Source organism: Gymnoscopelus microlampas (genome assembly GCF_963454915.1).
Source record: "Gymnoscopelus microlampas genome assembly, chromosome: 6".
NCBI classification, from domain to species: Eukaryota; Metazoa; Chordata; class Actinopteri; order Myctophiformes; family Myctophidae; genus Gymnoscopelus; species Gymnoscopelus microlampas.
In genome coordinates, this window is record NC_139943.1 from 24,657,828 (window position 1) to 24,682,684 (window position 24,857).

General features: G+C 41.1%; 1 protein-coding gene across 1 annotated transcript in view; it reads left to right on the forward strand.

Moving 5' to 3' along the window:
* Nucleotides 1-24,857, forward strand: part of LOC311047226 (polypeptide N-acetylgalactosaminyltransferase 18-like) — a gene marked incomplete at its 3' end in the record, with an annotated part of 141,736 nt that overhangs the window by 53,297 nt on the left and 63,582 nt on the right. The window contains exons 2-4 of the mRNA XM_084059873.1: nucleotides 17,180-17,381; nucleotides 17,564-17,730; nucleotides 21,249-21,435. Of these exons, the coding sequence (XP_083915999.1) occupies nucleotides 17,180-17,381; nucleotides 17,564-17,730; nucleotides 21,249-21,435 (556 nt within the window). The remainder of the gene's footprint in view (nucleotides 1-17,179; nucleotides 17,382-17,563; nucleotides 17,731-21,248; nucleotides 21,436-24,857) is intronic.

Below are 24,857 nucleotides of genomic sequence, written 5' to 3' on the forward strand. Positions count from 1 at the left end.
ATTTGTCTGGGAAGGCAAGACATGTTATATAGTTGTGTTCTTGCCACGTATCGACAAGCCTCATAGTCCAGGGGCCAACACTGATATTTTCACAAATTGGTACCACCTAAGGTGACCGTAAAGTTTTTGTATTTTTGTCTTCCTACATGTCTCTAGTTTATATTTTGGTATGATAACCCTTCCAATCTTGTAGCTTAATGGCAGTTATCACTACCTACCGGCTAATGAATCTGGTAGGAGACACAAAGTAGAATCTTTGTGTCTCCTACCGGAAATACACCTGGGCATCAAATTATTGCGACAAAAAACAAAATATATCCATGTATTCGAGGCTTCATGGGGTGTGCAATTGATAACTTCTCAGATTTTTGGTGTTTGCAAAAAGACTGCTTTCCATAAGCTTGTAAAAGTTGACCCTCCTTCGGTCTAGGGTGGTCATAGCTGAATGGGTAGAGAGTCCCCCTGGGAAACTTAATGGAGGAGTTCACCCAAAAAAATATTTATTTTCTATCAATTGCACACCCCATGAAGCCTTGAATACATGGATATATTTTGTTTTTTGTCGCAATAATTTGATGCCCGGGTGTATTTCCGGTAGGAGACACAAAGATTCTACTTTGTGTCTCCTACCGGATACATTAGCCGGTAGGTAGTGATAACTGCCATTAAGCTACAAGACTGGAAGGGTTATCATACCAAAATATAAACTAGAGACATGTAGGAAGACAAAAGTACAAAAACTTTACGGTCACCTTAGGTGGTACCAAAATATGGCTTGGCCCCTGGACTATCAGCTGTCCAATGCACCACAGGTTGTTTTGACTGGTCGCATGCGTCAAACGTCCTCTCTTTCACTGAATGTCTGTCACCTTGCAGTTCTTTTTCTCAGTCTTGCGCCACTCTTGCCGTCCCATTCAGACAGCAGTGATGTAATCATCCAGATAAATATCAAACATATTTGAACATTGTCAGGATGGCCCTGATCGTCTGTGAGCAAGTCAGGAGGTTTCAGATTGGATCGTTAAAGCGCTCACACAGACAGGCTGTCTGTCTGTTTGACCTGTCTGTCTTTCTGTCTGACCTGTCTGTCTGTCTTTCTTTCTGTTTGTCTGTTTGTACAGTATCTAACTATTTGACCCCGGTCATTGCAGCTTGAGGCTGTATTTAACTTTTAATCTTGTTGTTTGAACCTGCCAAATGATTTGTTGGAATTTGTATAGATGTTGACATCAGAGTTATGAGTTTTCCTGACTCAGCACCGTGGGATGTGGGGAGTAGGGCCAGTAGTTATATGCATGCCCTCTTCATGGACATTATAGGCACCTGCTATAGGATCTCCATTCAGTTTGTCCAATTTAAAATCTTGCCTAGGGCCTCAAGCGCAATGCCCATGGCAATATACAAACCACAGCTGGTCCTGATGGTTGTGATTTTGTCACAAATCCCAGAACCCATCCTGATATTTACAGAGAGCTCAAAAAAGTAGTGCAAACATTAAGGCATTTCGTTACGTGTGTGTGTGTGTGTGTGTGTGTGTGTGTGTGTGTGTGTGTGTGTGTGTGTGTGTGTGTGTGTGTGTGTGTGTGTGTGTGTGTGTGTGTGTGTGTGTGTGTGTGTGTGTGTGCGTGTCACAGTTATTACATAATCACCTAATTGCTATTATTTTAGATAATCGCAATTGTGAGCTTGTAGATCGGCTATTTCTACAAGGCTGTATTTGTTATATTTTGAAAATTAAAAATGATTCAATATGTCAACTTTACATATTTATGTAATTTGTAATATCTGCCCTGTGGACTGCTTGTTTATGAAACCTAAAATGCAGACAGAAATTACATTTTTTTTTCATTGCAATTATTTGTGTGACAATTAATCGTCAAATAAAATGTCATGATTGTGACAGCCCTACACGCACTTCAGAGTTGGTGTGTGACCAACACTCTCACCCACAAAAGTCATATTGTTACTTATTGACCAAAAGTCAAACTGTGACTTGAAGGGGGGACAAATAAGGCACATGTTGACCTTTCAGGACTTCCGCACTCCAGGAATGCGGAAGTCCAGCTCTCAGCGTTTTTGAAGGTCAGGCAAAAAAACTGTTAAAACGACGGAGGCACCGGCGAGCGAGTCGCCGTGCCGAACGTTGCAAAGTCTGCTTGAGTCGATTCAGCGCCGTCAGAGTTATATCCCGATAGGGACAGAATCATAAATCATATATTCCCCAAAAGTATTTTTTTTTGCCTTCAAGTCACATGTTGACGTTTGGTCAAATTTGTCCCAAAAAGTCCCAATATGCCTTTTGGGGGTGAGACAGTGCTGGTGTGACCCACGTCTGCATCTTATCATTGTGATCAGCATGTGTTTAGTGGTGGTGCAGATTAGCCCACACACAACTAGTCAAAAAAATCCTTGATAGAATGTGAATGTTTATGATCGATCTTGATGTACAGAGAAACATATTTCTGTTCAATTGCATTTAATAATCCTGCTTGTGGAAGGAATATGAAATTTGTCTGGCAGACTCCAAACCGTGTTCAGTCAATCTTCAGCAAGCCCACATTTTATTACAGAGGTGGTATTTAGGCCCAATACTCTATGCCTCATCCAAGAAAGTCAGTATTAGCCTGAGCTGTTATTACAGTATGTAAATTTTTTTAAAGATGGTTTTTGCCTTTCTCGAAAAAGAGTTAATGGGAGTTGGAAAACCAATAAATTCTGACATACTGTAGCGAGCATTTAACTCACATGACTATGGATTTTGTGCAATTATAAGTAAAATCCACCATAGTTTAAAACCTTCCCTCAAGTTTCCAAACCATACTGATACTGTCATCTAATCTTAGATTCTGAAATAGAGCTGATTATCATTGAGTGATTAATGACAAGGATTATTCCCATTACATACTGGGAGATGGGTGTTGAGGAAGAAGAAAAGTTAACCGACGTAAACCACTGTCAGGCAGTATTCTGAATGCCAACATCAGGCTTGAGACGGTCCAAGAGAACAGCATGTTGGACTGCGCCGAACGTGGCACTAAGGTCCAACAGGATTAAAATAGCACAGTTCCTGAATCAACGGATAACAGTAATTTGTTGCACTGGTGTGCCATAAAGCCTGGAATGTTTCCATTATATTATTTTCATTTATAAATGAAGAAAGCTGAGGGGAAAAAAAAACAACAACAAATCAGAAACCTTACATACAGAAATACTGTATGTTGGTTTGTTTACTGTTGAGTGAGAAAACAATGTTGCACATTAAGCAAATCATCTGGGGACCCCCCAAAATCATTTGGACATTGGTTTGGACTGTGAGGTGTTAAACCAAAGAGCCGATCCACTTACATGTAGGTGTCATCATTGTAACTTCTAGACTGTTGTCACTAACATTTAATAACATGAAATGTAAATGAACACCGCAAATTGTATACAACATGGACTGATCAAATTTGTTCTAAAGGACAACTACTTGTAGATGCTTGTACACATGCACCCTCCACCAGCTCATGAAACGGTGAAGTCTATGACTGGTGGATTTTCTTTATGAGATAAGAGACATATGGTATATGTCTCTTATCTCAGGTACTTTGTAAATATGTAGATAACTTGTTTTTGGCCTTCTATTGTTCTCTGTTGATCTCCTTCCCACTTAACCCCCTACCCCTCTTTTTCTCTCTCCCCACTCTTCTTTCTACGGAATTTAACGTTGCGATGGGAGTGTTGTACAAAAACAAATTTCACCTTTTTTACCTTGTAAACCTGTGATGTGACAATAAACCTGATTCTGATTCTGATTCTGATGCAAAGAAAGGTGTGTCAATTGGACAGTTTTTCTGACAGCATTGTCTTATAATGTCGGTGCTGCCGTATTTACTGTTTCAAATGTTGCCATTCTAAACTATCCTTGCCCTTCCCTCTATATTAATACTGTCCCTGATTAAACCAAAGCTTCTCCTCTCCTCCTTTTTCCTTTCTTCTTTCTGTCACCTTTCCTGCTCTGCCTGCTCTTCTCCTCTTCTTCCCTCTCCTATCCTGATCCCTCTTCTCATGTTTTCTTCATGTCTCCTATCTCATCCGTTCATTCCCTTCTCATGCAATCCATAGTCTTCCAGCTGTGTGCTAATTGGCTTTCCAGAGTAACAGTTACAGGTTTTTCCGCGGTGTCTCTGGGGTCTCATGTTTTAGAGAACATGCATGCCCTTCTGTTTCTCTGATTATGCCTCCAGAAGTTGAGCATATTGTGCTGTTAGTGCAAACAGGGCGCCGCGGCAAATGCAAATGTCTTGTTCGGAGATAAAAACCCATTCCAATCTGTTTCATTGCATATTTAAATTGCAGCAATTCAGTGATGCATATTTCAAGTGAGGGATGCAGGAAACATTGTGGTTGACAAACTAGTGCATTTGCATAAATAGGATCTGGTATTTGATTTATTTATTTGCTTTAAGCTCAGGTCTTGTCTCATGAGAGCTTGCAGAGCGCCACTGGCATGCAGATCATTGTTTTGTTTTAATTCTTATTCTATAACTGTGTTCAGCCCTCAAGGTTTTTCAGAACTGCCCTAATAACCGCATTTCACCCTAGTGTCCCTATTCTGGGGTTAACATTGGTCAAAAATAGCCACAACACGTTGTGTGGATGGGTAAGCTTTTAGATTTTCGGTGAAGAGACTTGGTGTAAAGGGAAAAAGGATATAAAAGGATGAAGGATAAGTATAGAGCCCTGGGGGACCCCGGTCAACTAAGTATAGGGTTTAAGTGGTCAAAGAACTACCAAATTACCAAATGAAGATGAGTAGCTGTACATCGAATTGTTTCGGGTTTCAAGAATCAGAAATCAAGAGGGGTTTAATTGTCACATACTCATACAGGTCGGAGCAGCACAATGTTGGTGTGGCATGTTCCTCAAGACTAACAACAGCTATACAATATACACAAGATAATTATAGACATATTGTAATGAAATAAACAAGGGATAATCAACGAGGAGCCGGTCATTATTGAGAAATAAACCCAGACAGAAGGGGTTTAATTTTTCAATAATGACAGACTCCCCGATGATTATCGTGCTTATTACATGGCTACTTATTAAATAAATAGACTGAGCCAAAAGTAACATCAAAACGATTTGATTGAGTACTTCTTGCTTGATTTCTTGCTTATGGAAATGAAAGTAGTCCATTGACTTATGCCAGGTGCGTCCAGTGCAACATGGTCGGCTCGGAAAACACTTGTAAGAAGTGTTGATCAAATGATTCAATATTCTAAGGCTAAAAAATAAGTACAGGTAAGAAACACTCTAACCCTTTAAAAAGGTTACAAACCAATTAGTCTGACCAAGCAACCTCATTATTTTAATCAATTATGTCATTATTTATTCAATGCTTTAATATTTTTGCTTTATTTCAGATAGAAGTGTATTGAGATGGGAAACTGAGACAAGCGAGAATAACATAATTGCACAGCACTGTTGTTGGATTACCTATTTCAAACAAGTATCAAGTCTCCGAAAGTTGATTTTCATGCAATACTGAAGTGAGTGGGTGTTGCTAATGGCCTAGCGGTTAAAGCGCATACCGCATACCACATACTAATGCAGCCTGACAGCGCGTTGCAGGTTCCATTCGAGAGCCCGACGGCCTTTACCCCGTGTCACTCCCGAGTCCCTGTTTCTCTCTCCCTATTTCCTGTCACACTCTGAATAAAGGCAGAAAAGCCAAACAAATATCTTAAAAAAATACTGAAATTAATGTAATCCAGTGGCTTCCTCAAAATAATAATCGAATAAACCACAGTAACCCTTGGAAAACGTTCAGCAGGAATGTTAAGTACTGTATACTAATAAGTTAGTTTAGCTGAATTAGCTGAAGTTGGATTGAATGCAGTCTGCACTCAAATCACCCTTTCTGACAATAAAGCTGTTTTCTTCTCAGGCACTGATTGCCGTTAACCACATATTTAATTTTTTTGCAATAACTGAATTTTCATTCTTTGATCGCATCTGCGCTCACTTGTTTCTAAATAGAATGTGCAAATGCAGTGGAATGAGTCTGGAGATGTTAATGTGATAAAAGTCTCTCCTATTTTTTTAAACTTGTAATCTCTGCCTCAATCGCTTTCCACATGATGCCTTTGACTGGAATGTCATTTTCTCATCTCTTTGTGTAAGACTACAGAACCTAATCGGCAAGGCTGTGGCATAATTAGTTTAGAGGTGGTGCCATCTGTCCTAGCAGAGAGGTATATGGACTTACAGCAAGACCTGCTCAGGCAATCTGTATTGATTTGAGGGCCGAATGATCGAGGGAGTAGTCAAGCTGCGATTGATCACCTAAATCTATACTCAGCATGTGTGTATGCGCGTTTGACACTGTTGTACTGTCCTGTACGTGTGCATGTGTATATTTGGGCTGTGTCTGTGTGTGTTTAACTCTGTATGTGTTGAGTGCGTTATTGTGTGTGTATCTGAGAAAATAGTCAGTGAGAGAGCTGTAGAAGTGTGTGTGTGTGTGCGTGTGCGTGTGCGTGTGCGTGTGTGTGTGTGTGTGTGTGTGTGTGGGGGGGGGGGGGGGGGGGGGGTGTGTGGGGGGGTGTGTGTGCTCGTGTGTGAACTCTCTCTCTCCAGAGAGTGATGATGGATAATGATGTTGGCCTGACTGCAGAGGTAGGGGATCTATTGTCCACTTACACACACACACACACACACACACACACACACACACACACACACACACACACACACACACACACACACACACACACACACACACACACAGGGAGGCAATGATCATCGGTACAAGCCATCTCACTACAGCATCATGGCACAAAATGATTGCTGGTGGTTGAAAGGGTGGAGAGAAATGGCTAGATAATAGAACAGCCTCCTTTTTCAGTTTCTATTCAACAGCCTGTCAACTATTATTTTTGAAAAGAGGAGAGATATGTAAAAGACAACAACAAAACGCGTCTATGTTCAATTTACTATACAAAGAAGTCAGTGCCATCAAAGTCAGGGATTGTACAGTAAACCAAAACATCAGCACTATTTACAAAAAGAACAACTGAACAGCTAAATGTTTCTCACTTTTGTTTGTTCCCTTTCCAGCTGTATGGCTCTGTATGTGTGCCTGCCTCTGTTTCTTTTCTCTCTTTCTCTTGCTCTCCCTCTGTGTAGTTATAATTATAGATTTTACTTGTGCAGGTGTGATCCATTACCCACATTATTCACACCTGAGGAGTAAGGCAGGAGAGGTTTGGAGATCACCATCTGCTCAATGGCTGATTAAATGTGTGTGTGTGTGTGTGTGTGTGTGTGTGTGTGTGTGTGTGTGTGTGTGTGTGTGTGTGTGTGTGTGTGTGTGTGTGTGTGTGTGTGTGTGTGTGTGTGTGTGTGTGTGTGCCGAAAGTAGTGCAGACTGCACTAAACATAAACTCCAGAAATAGTTCCATTGTACAAGAAGTATGGGTGGGCTCACATTTTGCCCCAGTTGTGAGGAGTTCAACATTTTTGAGCGGATTATTCTATAAACATCCTAAAGGCAGCTAAATCAACTGGCTTGTCAATGACTTGACAATGCAATTTTAGTGAGACAGAGTCACCAAGGGATGCAAACGGTCTGTTGCACAAAAGACAAATGAATTCCCTCTGTTTTCCCTTATGCCTTTGTAAATACTGGAACACAAAAAGCTTTTGGAGATAGATAATGTACTTGTAAAGCGTGCAGCGCGAATGAGATTCTCCCCATTTCCCTCATATCCTGTGTTAGTGGGCGTATGTTTGCATTACAAAGCCTGCTGGGATAGGTTACCGTGAATCCAGCACAGCAAATGTTTAAATGCCGAGTTGATGAGGTAATTAAAAGTAGTAGGAGGTAAGCTATAGAACTTTAATTGTGTGTGTGTTTACATGAACACACACACACACACACACACACACACACACACACACACACACACACACACACACACACACACACACACACACACACACACACACACACACACACACACCGTGCTTTGTATAATGTCTCATATCAAGTTGTTCATAGGCATCTTTATTTGCCACACATGGATATCCCTTTATCCATGAAGATCTTCAGTATAACCAGAAGTTAAGCTCCCTCAGATGGTGAAATTGAACAGTAAACAAGATAATGTATGGATGGCTTACCAATCAAACGTATATTGTTATACCCTGGGCATTATATTACATAATAATCGTTTTTGTTTTGTTGCATATATGCAACATACAGTATGTTTCGTGCAAGTGTGCAATCAAAAACGTAATTAACGTAAACAAATTGCCGCACATGTATGGAACGATTGTAATCATATATGCCTTTGGGAACTCATTGTAATGCATATAACGTACTAAAAAGAGTTTAGGTCTGGGTGTACCAAAGACATGTAGCTTAGATTGTAAAATGTAAAGCCTTAGTTCCGCACCGGTGTCATTCACAGGTGTGCAACACTGGTCCGCAAATAAGTACAAATCAGGCATTTTATGGTGACTTACAGAGAGTGATTCAAAACTTTACCCCCCAACAACACCAGAATTTCCCTCCTTTTAGGTACAAATCTCACACTTATTATCGCATGCTTACTGTAGTGCTTAGAGTTTTTCTTTGCCACTGTCGCAAAAATCCTCAGGGTGCGACAATATCGGTTCTCTGCTCTATATACACTACAGTATCTAAAGACGACTTGTTGTGATATGGCACTATATTAAAATGGAATTGAAATGTAATTACATTACTCCTATTTCCTGTTTGTTATCTGTTTTTGCCATTATATTCCTCACCTTTCTGCTTTAACGGGGAGTCTACATTGGAGGCTGAAGGGAGGAAGTAAGGAGGGGGTATGACAGGCGACACAGATAGTGAGCTGGATTCAAACTCACGTAGCGCGCAGCCTGCTGAACCAACACGACTCTCATTCCGAATTAAGTGACTGGAGAACATGGCTGGACATTTTGTCACCTTGCGCGGCGGGCCATTCTTAAGCCATTAGAACTTGGGGTTGTCTGTCACTATTGGTTCCTGTAGGGATGTGCATGGGGCCATTTCTTAGACGGCTGGGTTTGTGTGGCTGGTGCATTTACATGTGGGCATGCCAGATTTTTTTATCGATTCCGATTGCGATTTTGGAGAGTCGTAGCCCACCAATGTTTTGACTGATATTTTGTCAAAAACTGCATTAATCAAATCATTTATATTTGATAATTGTTTTTCAGAAATGCCGATCTACAAGCTCACGACACTTTGCTTTGTGAGTTTGTAAATCAGTTATTTTTTAACATTTTTGAAGACTGAAGACGATATAATTATGCACAATAGATGGGCCACACCGATATATCAGTGCATGAATATGGGTATTCACATGGATGTTTGCATGCATGTGTGTGTTCTGCTATTGACATCTCAACATCCCAGTTAAGCCATTAGCATCTGTTTCATTTTAGATTTGAGCTATACAGTATTAGCCTGGGTGCCAGCCTGCTTCGCTACGTTCGGCGGATTTTTTTTTCTCTCTGCGCTTCTCAGTCTGGAATGCCTCCTATCTCCAGGAGGCGGGACACAGCAGCCAAGGTTCGAAACCTACCGTGGCTTCTGATTGGTCTGTGGTGCGGGGCGGGACCAAAAAAACGGTGTGATCGTTTTGATTCGTCATTCGTTTGAACAACATCCAATCAGCAACGACGTTGCCTAACGTAACATATGTAGTTCCAGTGTAGTTCTACAAGACGAGTCAATCGGGGGCATTCCAGACTGAGAAGCGCAGAGAGAAAAAAAAATCCGCCGAACGTAGCGAAGCAGGCTGGCACCCAGGCTAATACAGTATAGCACATTAGTGCACTTTGGCTATAAAAAATAGCGCGTCACTACAATGAGCTTGTAGATCTGCTATTTTTGAAAAATCGTGAAAATGTGAGCAAATCTTTGGAAATATATATTTTTTACACACTTTTAACACTAATCTTTGCTTTTGGGGGTCCCTGGCCCGGAACAAAAATATTTTTAGATGGGGGTCTATTATACATAATAATTTTGGGGGTCCTTAACATGAAAAAGTTTGAGCACCACTGATATAGTAGGTTAGGATAGTTAGGATTTAGTAGACATTAATAGACATTTGTATTATTGGCCTCAGGTCTTAATGGGTTAATATCATACTTGTTGTTCTGTAGCCTGAAGTGACTGAACATATAGGCATATCTGGCTTCCTAGCCCACATGGAAGAATACTGTACCTTCTGTCACAGTCCTTTTATTTTCTCGTTCCGCTCATTCTTCTATTTCTCTCTCTCTTTTCCCATAATTCTCCCTCATACTGTATCTCCGTCTACATTCTATCACAGCCTATTTTCTTGTTCTCCTCACCGCTCCGTCTTTTCCCTCATTCTCTTCTCATCTCCCTCGACAGCCTCACAGTCACAGCCTCTTAACTTCGTGGCTGTCTTTATTTGCTAGTCTCTTTCCTTTTCCCATTCTGCATTTCAGCTGTTTTTTTGTCACAATCTTTTATTCCTCATGTCCTGTCCCTCTGCCTGGATTTGATGATGCATTGAATTGCATTGCATTTCAGTGTTTTCTCGTAGGTTGTCTACTGTAGGTCTTGCTTGACTAATGAATCCTATACAGTATATGGAGAAAGACAGGCAGACATGCACACGCACACGCACACGCACACACACACACACACACACACACACACACACACACACACACACACACACACACAAACAGACACGTCTCTCTTTTCTAGCCTATGTGAATATTTCAATAACAATTTTTGTATTTTGTTACCATCAACTGCATGAAGACAAAGAACAGATTTGGGCCAAGCAAAGAGTAGATATTGAGACTAGGAAACACAGTAGGTGCTAGACACTTATATAGGTACTGTTTAGGCGAGGATAAAAACATATTTTAAATATTACAGATTAATTCATGATTACACAAGTTTGAATTTGTGAGGCATATGCTGTATACTGTGTGGATTTTGTGCTACACATGTGCTGCTGTTTTTTTTTTAAATTAGTGTTTTGGGTTGAATGATTCTGTAGCAGTGATATTCGTGTCTACAGTAGTGTTCCGATGTTAAACATTTACTGAGCGATAAATGCTTGTTAAAAACAACTGTCATAGTATATAGATAGATACATACATACATACAGCACACACATGCTTTATTCAGATAGTGTTACAGTGAGAGAGAAACAGGAAAGTGAGAGAGAGAGGTGGCGAAGGACATGCAGCAAAAAGCCTCAGGTCGGATTCAAACTCGAGCTAGCTGCGCAAGGACTGCAGTGTTAATGGTATGCTCTCCACCAGGTGAGCCACCGGGGCGCCCCAGACATGTCTCTTTTTTACTTCTCAGTCAGACTAAGCCACATACAGTCAGACTGTATGTGTATCTGTACGTGTAGTTTGTGTTTGTGTGTACATGCATGCGCGTGTGTGCGTGTGTGTGTGCGCGTGTGTGCGTGTGTGCGTGTGTGCGTGTGTGCGTGTGTGCGTGTGTGTGTGTGTGTGTGTGTGTGTGAGACAGACAGACACAGAGAGAGAGTAAGAGAGAGACTCACAGACAGATTGGAACAGAGCTAGGCGCACATAAAGAGGCATACAGCTGGCAAAGGAACAAAGACATACTGTAAGTGAGTTGGAGGTCCCAGATAAGATAAGATAAAGCTTTATAGATCTCTGGAGGGAATGTCATGTGTGATGGAAGCAACAGCAACAAGGTTGAATCACAGGGGAGGCACAGGTGAGAGTAAATCAAAACAAAAAAGAACAAGACAAGACTAGAAAGGTGCCCTCAGTAGAGTGACATTTTCTGCTCAACTTCTTGAACTTCAACTTCAAGTTTATACAGTAAACTTGAAGTTGAAGAAGTTCACATATGCAATGCAATGATCTTGACGTATTACATGTTTTTTTTTTTCAAAGTGGGTGAAATTCTTTCTTTTTCAAGCTCCCATCATTTGCTGTTTTCAAGAAAGGAGAAAATAACAGTGATAGATAGAACATATTTCTCCCTGGAGCTCTTTGCCTGTAGCCTACTTTCCAGTCTGTTCTTGTAGCCATGGTCACCTTTAGCTCCTTGTTCAGCTCCTTCTGAACAGCCATGGCCCCTTAGTGTCCCCTGCCAGTATAAGCTCCTCTTCTTCCTGTTCAACAGGGCTTTAAAGTCCCCATTGATCCAGGGCTTGAGGGGAAGCAGCATACCCTTTTGACGGATACAATGCTCCTCTCACAGTACCTGATGTAGTACGCAACACGATGCCAGAGTCCATCCATGTCCTCACCAGTGGCGGACAGTAACAAAGTGCATTTACTTGAGTAGTAGCACTAGTACTTATAAGTACATTATTTTCAGTATTCGTACTTTACCTCAGAGATATAGATGTAGTATTTGAGTACATGTACTGTACTTAGTTACTTTACACCACTGGTTCCTCCTCTACCTGAACAGACCTGCTAGTAGCGGGCTGCTTCCTGACCTAACACAACAGGCTAATGTAGCTACAAGGCTTATCAGATTGTGGTCTGAGCAACCGAGGGGGAGGCAGTGGACCTGTATGCATCCTTAACCCATTAAGACCCACGCTGGGCAAGACATAGCCGGTTGAGTGTCTAAACGGAAGTACCGGAATTTGGCGGAAGTACCACGCAAGGAAATGACGTTGACGCTTTACAAATCTGTTTACATTCTCCGCCAATGAAACAAGTGTTGTGATTGGTCGAAGAATATCGTTTCCGGGCGAAATACATACGGCGGAAGTCCTGCCCCTACACAGACACTCTCTGCATTAGGGCGTAACCAGGCTTTTCTCTTCGCATATGAGTAAAGGCTGGGAACAAGGCTAATTAAGCCCTGAGGCCCATTCTACAAATGCCTTCTAAATCAGTAGTTCTCGTTTTCCTTGGCACTTTTTCGTGCCATGGACGCCTACATTTTCCATACACTTTCAAGATTATTTTTCAAAAATAGCAGATGCACAAGCTCACAGCGCGGCACGAAGTGACGCGCTGTGAGCTTGTATATCTGCTATTTTTGAATAGCCAAAGCAAAAATCTAAAATGACACAGATGCTTTCCTGGTTTTAACGGGTTAACATTGGTTTTCATTAGGTCCAGGGTAGAGTTGCAAGAAAATATCGATACAAATGAGCACCATGTTAAGGATTTTTAATGAATTATTTATCATTACTTTTAGTATTAGCAGTGCTACTGTATGTATATTAGTTGGATGTTACAGGGACTGTAATGAATTCAAAGGCATTTCCCACTGTTCTGTTTGCATAAAAACATATTTTTATTCAGATGTCATGCAAGTGGAGGTGTGTTCTTTGCACTAAGACAGTTTGACAAAATGTTTGATTAATACAAATCACATATTGAATCATTACCCCTGTATTGTGATAGGTACATTGACTATGATGAATGCGCTGTAGTGTTGTGTCTGTAACCCCGCTGCAGTAGAGTAGATGATGTCATGCGCGCATGGTGTTGCAGTCGATGGCGGGAGATAGACAATAACAACAATGGTGTGTGACTCTCAAGCCCACAGCCAGCAGGGGTACAGCTGCATTCCTTCACATTTATAGTTGAGTAGACACTCACAAAGAGCCAAGGAACAAGGCCAGTAGGCCGCTACAGGACATCGTTACACTGTTTGCCATCATAACATCATGCTAGGTGGCTGACTGTGCGCGCGCGCGTACGTGTGTGCCTCTTCCCCCTAATTTACCCTGACTTGCCAGTCACCCCACTACATAGGTACAGTTTCCCCTAGAGCTGTGCTGGGCAAGTATCTGGGTTGGCTTCAGTGTGTTATGAAACATGTCGGGCACGGTGCAGTGCAGGACAGAACAAAACCCTCAGTAGTAACATCAGGAAAACCATAGGGATATCTGACACTTCCAGTACAATGCATCTGTCCTTTCACCTCATGAGAAATGACATGGCTAGAGTCTGCACAAGCACTCACTGCAATGGGTTTCAGCCCATCTGGGATCTAAAAGCTAAAAATAAATTATATACACTTGAGCTTTGCATAAAAGCATTCACCAAATGTCTTCTTTCACCATTCATTATGCTCTCAGACCTCTAGACTTGATGTGGGACCAAGTAATGGGTAAGAATACATATCTCTTCATACATGTGATGCCTGACAATGCACTTAAATTGTTATCCAAGTAAACCACCCAAAGTAGCTTTCAGGCTGCTTATTATTGGGAAATGTAGTAAACTAGATTTGAAACATTGAAAGATGTGACTCTCTCTCCCTTTTGTGCTCATGTATGGAGATCCCTGATGTCATCAGTGTATGCCCATATATTGGTATGCCCATATATGGGCGTATCGGTTGCCTATATATGGACATATCGGTCGGCAGTTCTGGACAATGCCCGCATATATGGAGATCCGGTATGTTTATGGTTATATCTGAGTCATAGTGAGTGGCCATTGTCCTGCCTAAATATGGGCGTATAGGGTTTGTTTATGGTTATGTCTCAGTCAGAGTGACGTGGCCGTGGTCCTGCCTATATATGGGCATATAGGGTTTGTTTATGGTTACAGTATGTCTGAGTCAGAGTGACGTGGCCGTGGTCCTGCCTATATATGGGCGTATCGGGTTTGTTTATGGTTACAGTATGTCTGAGTCAGAGTGACGTGGCCGTGGTCCTGCCTATATATGGGCGTATCGGGTTTGTTTATGGTTATGTCTCAGTCAGAGTGACGTGGCCGCACGGGCCGGCACGCCCGCCCTCCCATTAGCCAATTTTAATATAGGATACTGTGTCAGAATTGCGTACCAAATTGAGCCTATCCACAAGCTCACAAGGCGTTTGGTCACATGGGAACATCAACCTGGTGCAGCAGAGTAGCCCTGCCTGTTACCCGTCCCTTGGCCTGAGAGGATTCCCCTTTGGATGAGTAGTCAATGTTTGGTTTCCCAAACATCTGGTGTAATGACAGTGAGGTGAAGCCACTTGGTCTATTTTTGTTGTTTGTTTTTTAATCAATCCATGAGCACATTATAATTTGCGGATATGACATTAGCAACTAGGCTTTTTCATGTTAGCAAATACTTTTGTTCTGTACAGGCCTCAAGCATGTTGTTGATACTCATTGTCATGCTCCCTCCAAGATTCAACATTCTTTTATTCAAGATTCATGGATATTTTGAGTAAAAGTCTTGGGTTTCGGCTCCTCCTAGTTTTCAGCTTCAGTGAATTACAATGCAGATAAACCAAATTGTTACTGAGGGCATATTGGAGCATATTCTCTCCACCTCTGCAGAAATAGAATGGTGATTGTCAGTACAAGCTATTCATGATAACAATGACATTTGTCACATCCTATTTGTATTTTGTCATATTCCTCGGCAGCTGAAATTATTATTTTATGTGATGCCTTGATAACAGACAGCACACACCTTGCATTCACAGCGGACACGATAAAAGTAATCGTGTCGCTTGAATTGTTGGAGCTGTGTCGCTTTATTCAACTGACATTCTATGAATTTGGTCATGGTGGTGTGTGTATGACCAGTGTGTTTGTTAAGCATGGTACAACAAGCAAGCACCGTGTGCCTACCGGTGACAGACAATTCTCTCTCTCACTAGTAGGGATGCCACAATCTGACCTTCAGCCAATTCGAAATTCGGACAGCCCTGGCGAATATTTTTCGATTATTCGACGGCGCCGTTTTTTGAAAAATATTTTTCAAAAAAAAAAAAAAAAAACATTTTTTTTTTTTTTTTTTTTTCTCTGCTCCTGTTTTAGCATTATCACGGTCATTTCTGGGTTGCGCGGCCCAATTATTAGTTACGTTAATGTTTGGGCTGGGATGCTTTCCAGCAGGGGCCTCAGTGCGGCTGCAGAGTTCATGTTTGGGCTGGGCTGAAACAGTGAAACGCTCTGAAACTGTGGCCATTTACAATTATTAAGACTATAATATTAGTATTAGCATATATTTTGATTGAAACTAAGGCATACAAAAGTAAAAAGTAAAAAAAAAAAAAAGTAAAAAGTAAAAAAAAATATATTTTTTTTAATAATTTTTTTTTTTTTTTTTTTATTAAAATCGAATTTTAAAAATCATTTTCGATTATGGAGACTGTAACGAATATTCTAAAATTCGAATAATCGGTGGCATCCCTACTCACTAGTCCATTCACCAGTGTTTTACCATATAGCCCAGGAAATCCACACACAGCAACAAAAAACTACTTCTCCAACTGGGTTCTATATTGGATGTTGCTCTGTTCGCTTTGGCAAGAACTTGCTTTAGTTGAACATCTTCAACTTATGTGATTCGTGTCGCTTCAGACATAGAAGCAAAATATTGCTTGATGTCTCATCTTTACTATGACTAACAGTGAATTCAAAAACCTTACGTCACATCCCATGTGAATGCACCTTGAGCGCTTGGTCACAGTGAGGAAAGTAAAAATCGTCTTGCCGTTTGGCCCCACAATCATTTAGTTTTTTGCTGTTGGAGAGATAACCCAAAGGTTAGACTTTTATTATATTCCCACCACCACACACATCTAATAGACCCCTAGGGGTCTCACAAGAACCAGAAAATACGACCACATTACCCCTGCTCTGGCCTCACTGCACTGGCTTCCTGTGGCGTTCAGAACTGATTTTAAAATTGTATTGTTAAATCTTGCACCTGCCCACATTTCTGACCTTCTGACCCCTTACACCCCTCCCTGCAATCTTCGATCTGCAGGCAAGCTATTACTCAAGGTCCCCAGGACAAGGCTTGTAACAGAAGGCAATACAGCATTTCCCGCCAGGGCTCCACACTTGTGGAATAAACTTCCATTGGAAGTTAGACAGGCTACCTCAGGGGCCACGTATAAAACTCTTTTAAAGACTATATAAAATGGCTTTTAAGATAGAGGAATGGGCAACTAGACTCTGTGTTCATTCTTAAATGTATTTTTATTGCCTCTACGATGTCCTTATTGTTTGATTGAAACGCTTTCTTTCTTTTCTTCATACTTTGCTTGTCTGTTATTTTTATGTCTGTGAAGCACTTTGTAAACTTGTTTTTGAAAAGTGCTGTACAAATAAAGTTGTATTTGTTATTTAATTCCACCTCCGCTCTGTCTCCGCTCATTCTTCTTTCTCGTTTTCTTCTTTCTTTCTCTCTCCACAGAGAGCCCTCTGAAAGATGGCGAGGATACAGCGACCTCGTCCCAATCTGACCCCGCCTCCTCCCTGTTTGACCGCTGGGGTCGCGACCTTGGCCCAGAGAGCCGCAGGGTTGCTCTCAGGAAGTTCCGTTACTATGGTTACAATGGCTATCTTAGTGACCGAATCTCTCTCACCCGGTCTATCCCAGACTTTCGACCGGACGGGTTAGTTAACCATACGACAGGTCTATTTTGAAGTGATCAAAAATAGATACAGTGCATTATTTAAAAACAAGCTTTTTCCTGGTGAAAGGTTCTTGATAGGTAAAGTAAAATTCACTGCTATGCCAGCGTTAGATGCTGAGAGGTCTAGTTCAGTTTCTATGTGTGTCTCTCCCCCTCTGCAGGTGCAGAAATATGTCCTATTCATCAGACCTTCCTCAGCTCAGTGTTATCTTCATCTTTGTCAACGAAGCTCTGTCGGTGTTGCTGCGTTCCATACACACAGCTATCCAGAGGACACCCTCCCATCTGCTCAAAGAGATTATACTGGTGGATGACCACAGTAACAGCCGTAAGAACCACAAACCTCAACCTTTTTCCCTTTTTTAATGTAGTTATGCCAATTCTCCCCCATGTGTACAGTCCCTGTCACTTCTAACCCCCGCACGTTGGTGTTGGGGAGGGTGTTGACAACCTCCGGTACACATGATGATGTGCCCAGCCGCTTCTTTTCACCTGACAGTGAGGAGGTTCACCAGAAGGGTGCGAACACATGCGAAGGAACATGCTATACTTCCCCAGTTCTGCTCTCTGCCGAACGATCGCTAGTGCAGTGACGGAGATCGCCCCCGATCCCGAACCAACCTGCGAACACGGTCAATTGTGTTTGTTGGAGCGCCCCACCAAGCCATTTCAACCCCAGTGGCCACAGTGGTATGCAGGACACCCTCACAAACACCCTCGCAAACCTCAATCACAGCATTATGTTCTCATAATACCTTAATACGTAAATACCTCATTCAGTGTATAGAGAGGGGAAAGGCAGAGAATCAGTGAGTTTTATTCACTCTGTTCATAATCTTAAGCTCTAAACCAAGACCAGTAATGAATTAGAAGATACTGTATTCCTCCTGGCAGTGGAAATGTTGTTACATGCCCTTATCTGCCCTTTTTTAGCAATTGAGGAAAACTGGATATCCGTTTACCGTTTGAATTTGAAAACGTTGTGTCAGACTATAACCATGATAACTTTGATGCCACCATGGCCATATAGTAGATTAATATGTCCCCAGCTCTATCTCTGTGTTAACAATCCACAGAGTCACAAAGCACACACTGACGAATCAGAAAGCACTGATAAAGTAATGAGGAAGTTCATGACTGTAATTCAATTCAATTTAATTTGAATGAAAACCCTTTGATGATTTGAAGCGAAACAGCTTTGTAGAGTAATGCTACACACAATCTGGGAACCCATCGGCAAAATATATATATAAGAAATGTTTTTATTTGCCTCTGGGGCACCTCCCAATTCCCCTTGTAGAGATCGGATGTCGGCCCGTTTACTCTCGTTCAGCCCTCGTTCTGCTCCTTTGTTTTCTTTCCTAATAACAACATCTCTACACGTTGTAATGGGAGTTGCCCAAAGATTCAGCTGCAGAGCTCTGAATCTGTCTTGAGAGAGGCTACACATAACCAGATATAGACTGTAATAAAACACTGACAGAGACGTAGTTTAGAAGAATAACTACATGTTATATTCTATTTATTTTATATTACACTTAGCACAGTGCAGCAGATGAAGACATCTGGGGAGTGGGCACATGGGGTTTTAAAACTTGTTGAGAGGCATAATGGCACATAATCCAAGAATTTGGTTTAACTTGAGAGTACCAACTTTAGAAGTTGTTACGTAGTATGGAACATTTATCACTGCTGCCAATATAATTACCATCATGAGAAATATGCCTCAGTTACTGTCGCCTGCAGATTTTATGGGTCTCTCACTGCTCCTCTGTTCCTCTATAATATATCAGTTAGTTTAGTTATGGTAGCTGCCCAGTGCTGCATGCTGATTAGCAGAGCAACCAGTATGATGAATAGACTTAATATTTCCACTCAAATAATAATACAATTCATCGCACTCTTCAACAATTACGGAGGAAATTTGATTTAATACTGCTGCTTTACCTTGAATAACAATTCCCTTCCCTGCTATGATAACTGAGGACACATAACTCAACATCAGTGCAAGATCATTGCTGTTGTTTATTGATTGTCAGCTGTGTAATTTTGACAAACGATAGTCAATTAAGCGAATATTAAGACAAAAGAGGGAAAAGAGTCTTATTCACTCCATGTGCCATCACAATAGCAATTTATAACAAGTGACAGCACAGGCTATGATTATGAAAATGTACGAACCTTCTAAGAACATGAGTGCTGATCTAGCATTCCTGAAACAAATTAAACAAATTTAGAAAGGTGCGCTCTGTAGAGCACAAAGCTCTGCCAGGAGGCATGCCATAACTCCCTCCATCTTTCTGTCTACCTGGGGCATGTGATGACATTGTTTTGGTGTTGTGCGCATGTACTGTATGAAAAGGCACAGGGTAATGGAGAGCAGGGATAATAATAAAGGACTCTCATTACATCATTACAGTGCAACCAGAGTGACAGGCTGTATGGAGACAAAACTGGACAATGGGCTGTAGTGGTATGGAATTTGTCTTACCGCTGTGTAAAAAGGACAATTCATAGTCTAGAGATGTACTAAAATGATCCGATAGTGGAACTCAACATACGTCCGCCGGGGCTTGTCCATACAAAGCTCAATTTTTGTGACGGAACTACAGTAGCGTTAACGTACCGGCTTGGCATGAAACTGTTTCTATCGCGGTGTCAAGCTATTTTGGTTGGCAAATGGAATGAGCTTTGCATGCTTTTCACTGGTGATTGCTCGGACATAGTGATATCTTTAAATTTCACCCAAAACTAATTAACAAGAAGAATGTTGGTGTGACTAAGGTCTACGGGATTCACTGAAAAATGTATAGTTGATGAGTTGGCATTTTATTCTGGAGCCTCCACCAAGTAGTACCGAGCCAGAGGGACTGGAGTGTTGTAATTGGCTAATAGTATAGATCCCATAAGCTTGAAGAAGAGCTTGCACCTGATTGGCTAGTTCCACTCGCTAGTCTTGTGAGGCCAAAAATGTTAACATATTTTGGGGGGATAGTGCATTTTATCTGAAGCAACATTTCTGTGTTGCTGGGATAACTAAACAGTAAACAGGGTAGGGTAAAACAAAATCAAGTGCAACTGTAACATTCAAGGTCTGCTTGATTTAATGATTCCATCTTTTGCTTTAGCTTTAGGGTAAATCCCATACTATGCTGTTTATACTAACACTGTTTAAAGTTGCCAGGCTTCTATCCAGTGAGCTGTAAACTGTGTCTTGTTAGAGGATGCAGAGAGATGGCTGATGGTAAAGATCATTAAAGTCATACTGCAGCCTGCAGGCTTAGTCAGAAAGTAGAGTCCATTGTGGGCAGCCAATTAGTGTTGTGTGTATTTTTGTGTCTGTGACTCAACGAAAGCTTATTACTTCACTGGATTCCACCATTACTTCAATAACTTCCTCAGTCTTCAATTGAATGCTTTAGTTTATTCTTATTTGTTATGATAGAAGCACAAACTCTAAACATTGGTTTATTCCATATACTGTTATGTGTGTACTAGTATGTGCCGCAGGATATCAGTCTAAAAGGATGTCTCATGGATGAATACAGAATAATACCGCAGATGCAGCTTATCACTGTAGTGTACAGTTCCGCTAACATTCTGTACAGACACACATGGACACTCACTTGCACTCATGCACCCCTTTTTCCTGTCTTATGGAGCAGAGAAATTGTCTACACTGCAAAATCCAGAGTGTTAATTTAACTGTTACAGGTCCATTTTTGAACACTCTGGATTTTACTTTGTATTTGATAATAAATGCTTTAAGAGTCTTCAATACGTTGGTCGGTACATCAGTACGTCTGTCCATTGACTGTAAATGTCTGTCTGTCCCCATGTCCCTAGCGGAGCTAAAGGAGCACCTTCAGAGCTTCGTGGCAGAGACCAACAGCCAGCATGGTCCAGATTTCATCAAGCTGGTGCGCCATGATAAGCAGGAAGGTTTGATCAGATCCCGTGTCAGTGGATGGAGGGCATCGTCTGCCCCTGTGGTTGCTCTGTTTGATGCCCATGTGGAGTTCAACGTTGGATGGTGAGTGTAAGGGTTCATTTCATGCTGTATCCATTCCTGCATCAGGAAAGATACTGTGTGCTACAGTAGGGCTGGGCCTGGGTGATATGGACAAAATAATAAATCACGATACTTTGACCAAATACCTCAATAATCTCGTATTTTGACTATAATATACATTTTCTTTTTTTTCACTTTTTCAAAAATTGTGGAAATTGCAAGCTCACAACACGTCGCATCTTGACAGGTTGTGAGCTTGTACCTCGTCTGTTTTTGCTATTTTTGAAATAAGACATACGTGATTAAAACTAGGAAAAGACAACGCTTGTCATATCGCAATATTATGATATCCAAAATCCCATTTCATATCACAATATTGATATAATATTGATATATTGCCCAGCCCTAGTCTGTGCACATATAAATGCATGCCAATTTTTACTTCAGTGAGAGAGCGTAAAAATGGAGATTTGCTATGCTGTTCTGATAAATCATGCATACAAAGAATCCCCATAATTTAGCAACTGTCAATGTCCTTGGAATCACAGAGGCAGCTTTGACAGCTTTGAAATCGATTACTTAGCACAAGACAAAAGTGACGGCCATTTGACGTGACATGGTTGGTTGTCTCTAGTGAAAACACAAAATGACAGGACAGTTAAGGTAGGGTCCCTAGTTCAGTGGTTCTCAAACTGGGGGGGGGGGTCCAGTGGGTCCCCAGCAAAATGTGTTAAGCTTCAAAATGAGTTTAACCACTTTAACCTATGTTTTACTTCCCCCCAAAAATGTTGAAAATAGCTGACCTACAAGCTTGTAGATCTTGAAAAACTTTAATTTTAATAATTTTGAAACATTTATACAACACATCTGTTATGGGGGTCCCTGGCACGAAATATTTTCAGATGGGGGTCCGCCGCCTGATATGTATCAATTTGAGGGTCCCTGACATGAAAATGTGTGAGAACCACTGCCATAGTTTATTAGAGTTTATTCTGAGGTTGCTAATTGCTTTAAACCAGTGTGGTCCTTGGAAGCCAGCCAACATGTTCACAAACACCCCTCTATTTATTTTTTTCTTTGATTGCTGTATGATGATCTTCCCTGTATGATGACTTCTCTGCCATTTTAGTACACATGCCCAGCTAGCGTGACAGTAAAATTACCCACCGGCGAGTAGCTTAATTATAATGAGGAAACAAAATATAAAGGCATATTTGACACATCATTGCCAGAACCAGAGAATGAGAGGTGATCAAGGCAACTATTGCAGTTCATCTGAGTTCAAGCTACATGCAGATTTGCATGAGAGGATTGAGAGTCTGGCAATTAGGTTTGTTCTCTTCTCCCACAATGGTGTATAGATTCTGTGTCCCAAACAATTAACCCATTCAATCCGGGAACTCATCTGTGTCATTTTTATTTCTTTGGCTATTCAAAAATAGCACATTTGTGCCTGTATATCTGCAAATTTGTGCAAATCTTTGAATATATGTTTTTTTAACTCTTATCTTTGCTTCTGGGGATTCTATACAAAATTCTAAATCCTAACAGCTTTTATTTTTATTTGACTTATGTTGCTATAATATCAGTGTTTCTCAAACTTTTTTCATGTCCCACCCCCCAAAATTATATTTATTTATCCGCCGACCCCCCCATCTAAAAATATGTTGTTCCCGGGACCCCCACCAGAAGCAAAGATTTGAGTAAAACATTTTTATATATTCAAAGATTTGCACACATTTTCTGGATTAATTTCTCCAAAAATAGCAGATCTACAAGCTCATAGCGCAGCAGAGTACCACGCTATGAGCTTTTAGATCTGCTATTTTTTGAATAGCCAAAGAAATCTATAAAATGACACAGATACGTTCCCTGTCTTAATGGATTAAAGTGGAATTGAAAAGTGGAAAAGTGGAATTGCAGATGATGGTGAGTAGTCCACTCTTCTTCGCTGAAGTGGGTGGTTTGGTTAGCAGCGGTTAAAAACGGAAATAGATATTCGCAAGTCGTTGATGTCGGACAGAAACCTTTGTATCTCCATATTTCAACTTTTTAGTTTTTTTTTTCATGAATGAATGCCCTACTTCATCATGCAAGAGCGTCATGCAAAATAGCGAAAATAGACGATCTACAAGCTCACAACACGCCGTGATGTGACGCTTTGTTAGCTTTTAGATCTGCTATTTTTGCTATTTTACAAACATTTGAAAGTGAAAGTGGTTAAGTCTGTGGGTTTCATAAATATTGCACCAATGAAAAGTATGAACAAGACCTTGTGACTGAATAATAACTACATTGGAGCCGTTTTTAGCCTTTTTTCCATTTCCTGAAAAGTAACTGTTTTGGACTTACAAGGTTTCCACCTGACTGCGATGAAGTATTGGTCATTCATAAATCATGGTGTCTCATAATATGTACAGTACCACCATCATCAATGACAAAAACTTGTAATTATACGTATTGTCGCTGATGGGTGCAAACCTTGTATGCTCAAAACTGTTACTTTTCAGGAATTTGACAAAATAACCTGTAGTTTTTATGTACAGTATAGTCACAAGCTCTTAATACATTTCATTTGTTAAGCCCACGGACAGATTTTCAGTGATCCCCCCCCCCCCCCCCCCCCCCAAAACATAATCACAAGTAAGACGCGAGAACGCAGCTCGAAAATAACAATAAGAAGAATAGAAAGGAATGAGCAATTACTTGCCATCCGGCCTGAAATATGCACAAATGACATGGAATTCTTAGATATCCCAATAGATGAACTCGTGTAGATGCTTGTAGATGTGTGTAATTAGTCACCCAGGGGCACAGGCGAATTTCAGCCACACTGTAGTGCATGCAGGCAATGAGAGCGTGACTCACATGGGGGCAGCCAATGAGAGCGTGAGTGACATGGGGGCGCGGCTGCACACATACTGCACACAGACAGACAGACACACAAGCCGAGCCGAGTGTCATAGTATGCTCCACTTGGTCGCCGCGCCTCCTTCCGCGTTCGCAATCAGGTATTATGGTTATACTAGGAGGAAGATTTTCAAAAAAATGTACAGAAATTGTTAAAATTATGTTTTTATGTGGACACGCCTCCAGTTTATTAAGTATACCTGGTTCTCACCTTAGCACCTCCTCCACCACCTTAGCACCACCCACCTGTCCTAGTCCCTCCTCCTCCTCATGCCCAACACCTGTTGTGTTATGATAATGAGGGGGAGGGTATATTTTTACTATGTCACTAAAGGGCTGTTTTTCTATTGGCACGTTTGACCCTCAAGGGTTCAGCCTCCAGGTAGAAAAAATAGCAGAACTTGTCGATTGGCTATTTTAACGCAGAAACGAAGTAGGTCATTGATTTACGGAAAAACTAAAAGTTGAAATATGGAGGTTTCTACCTGAAAGTAGCAATATTAGATAAATACCATACAAATGGTTGGTGAGTG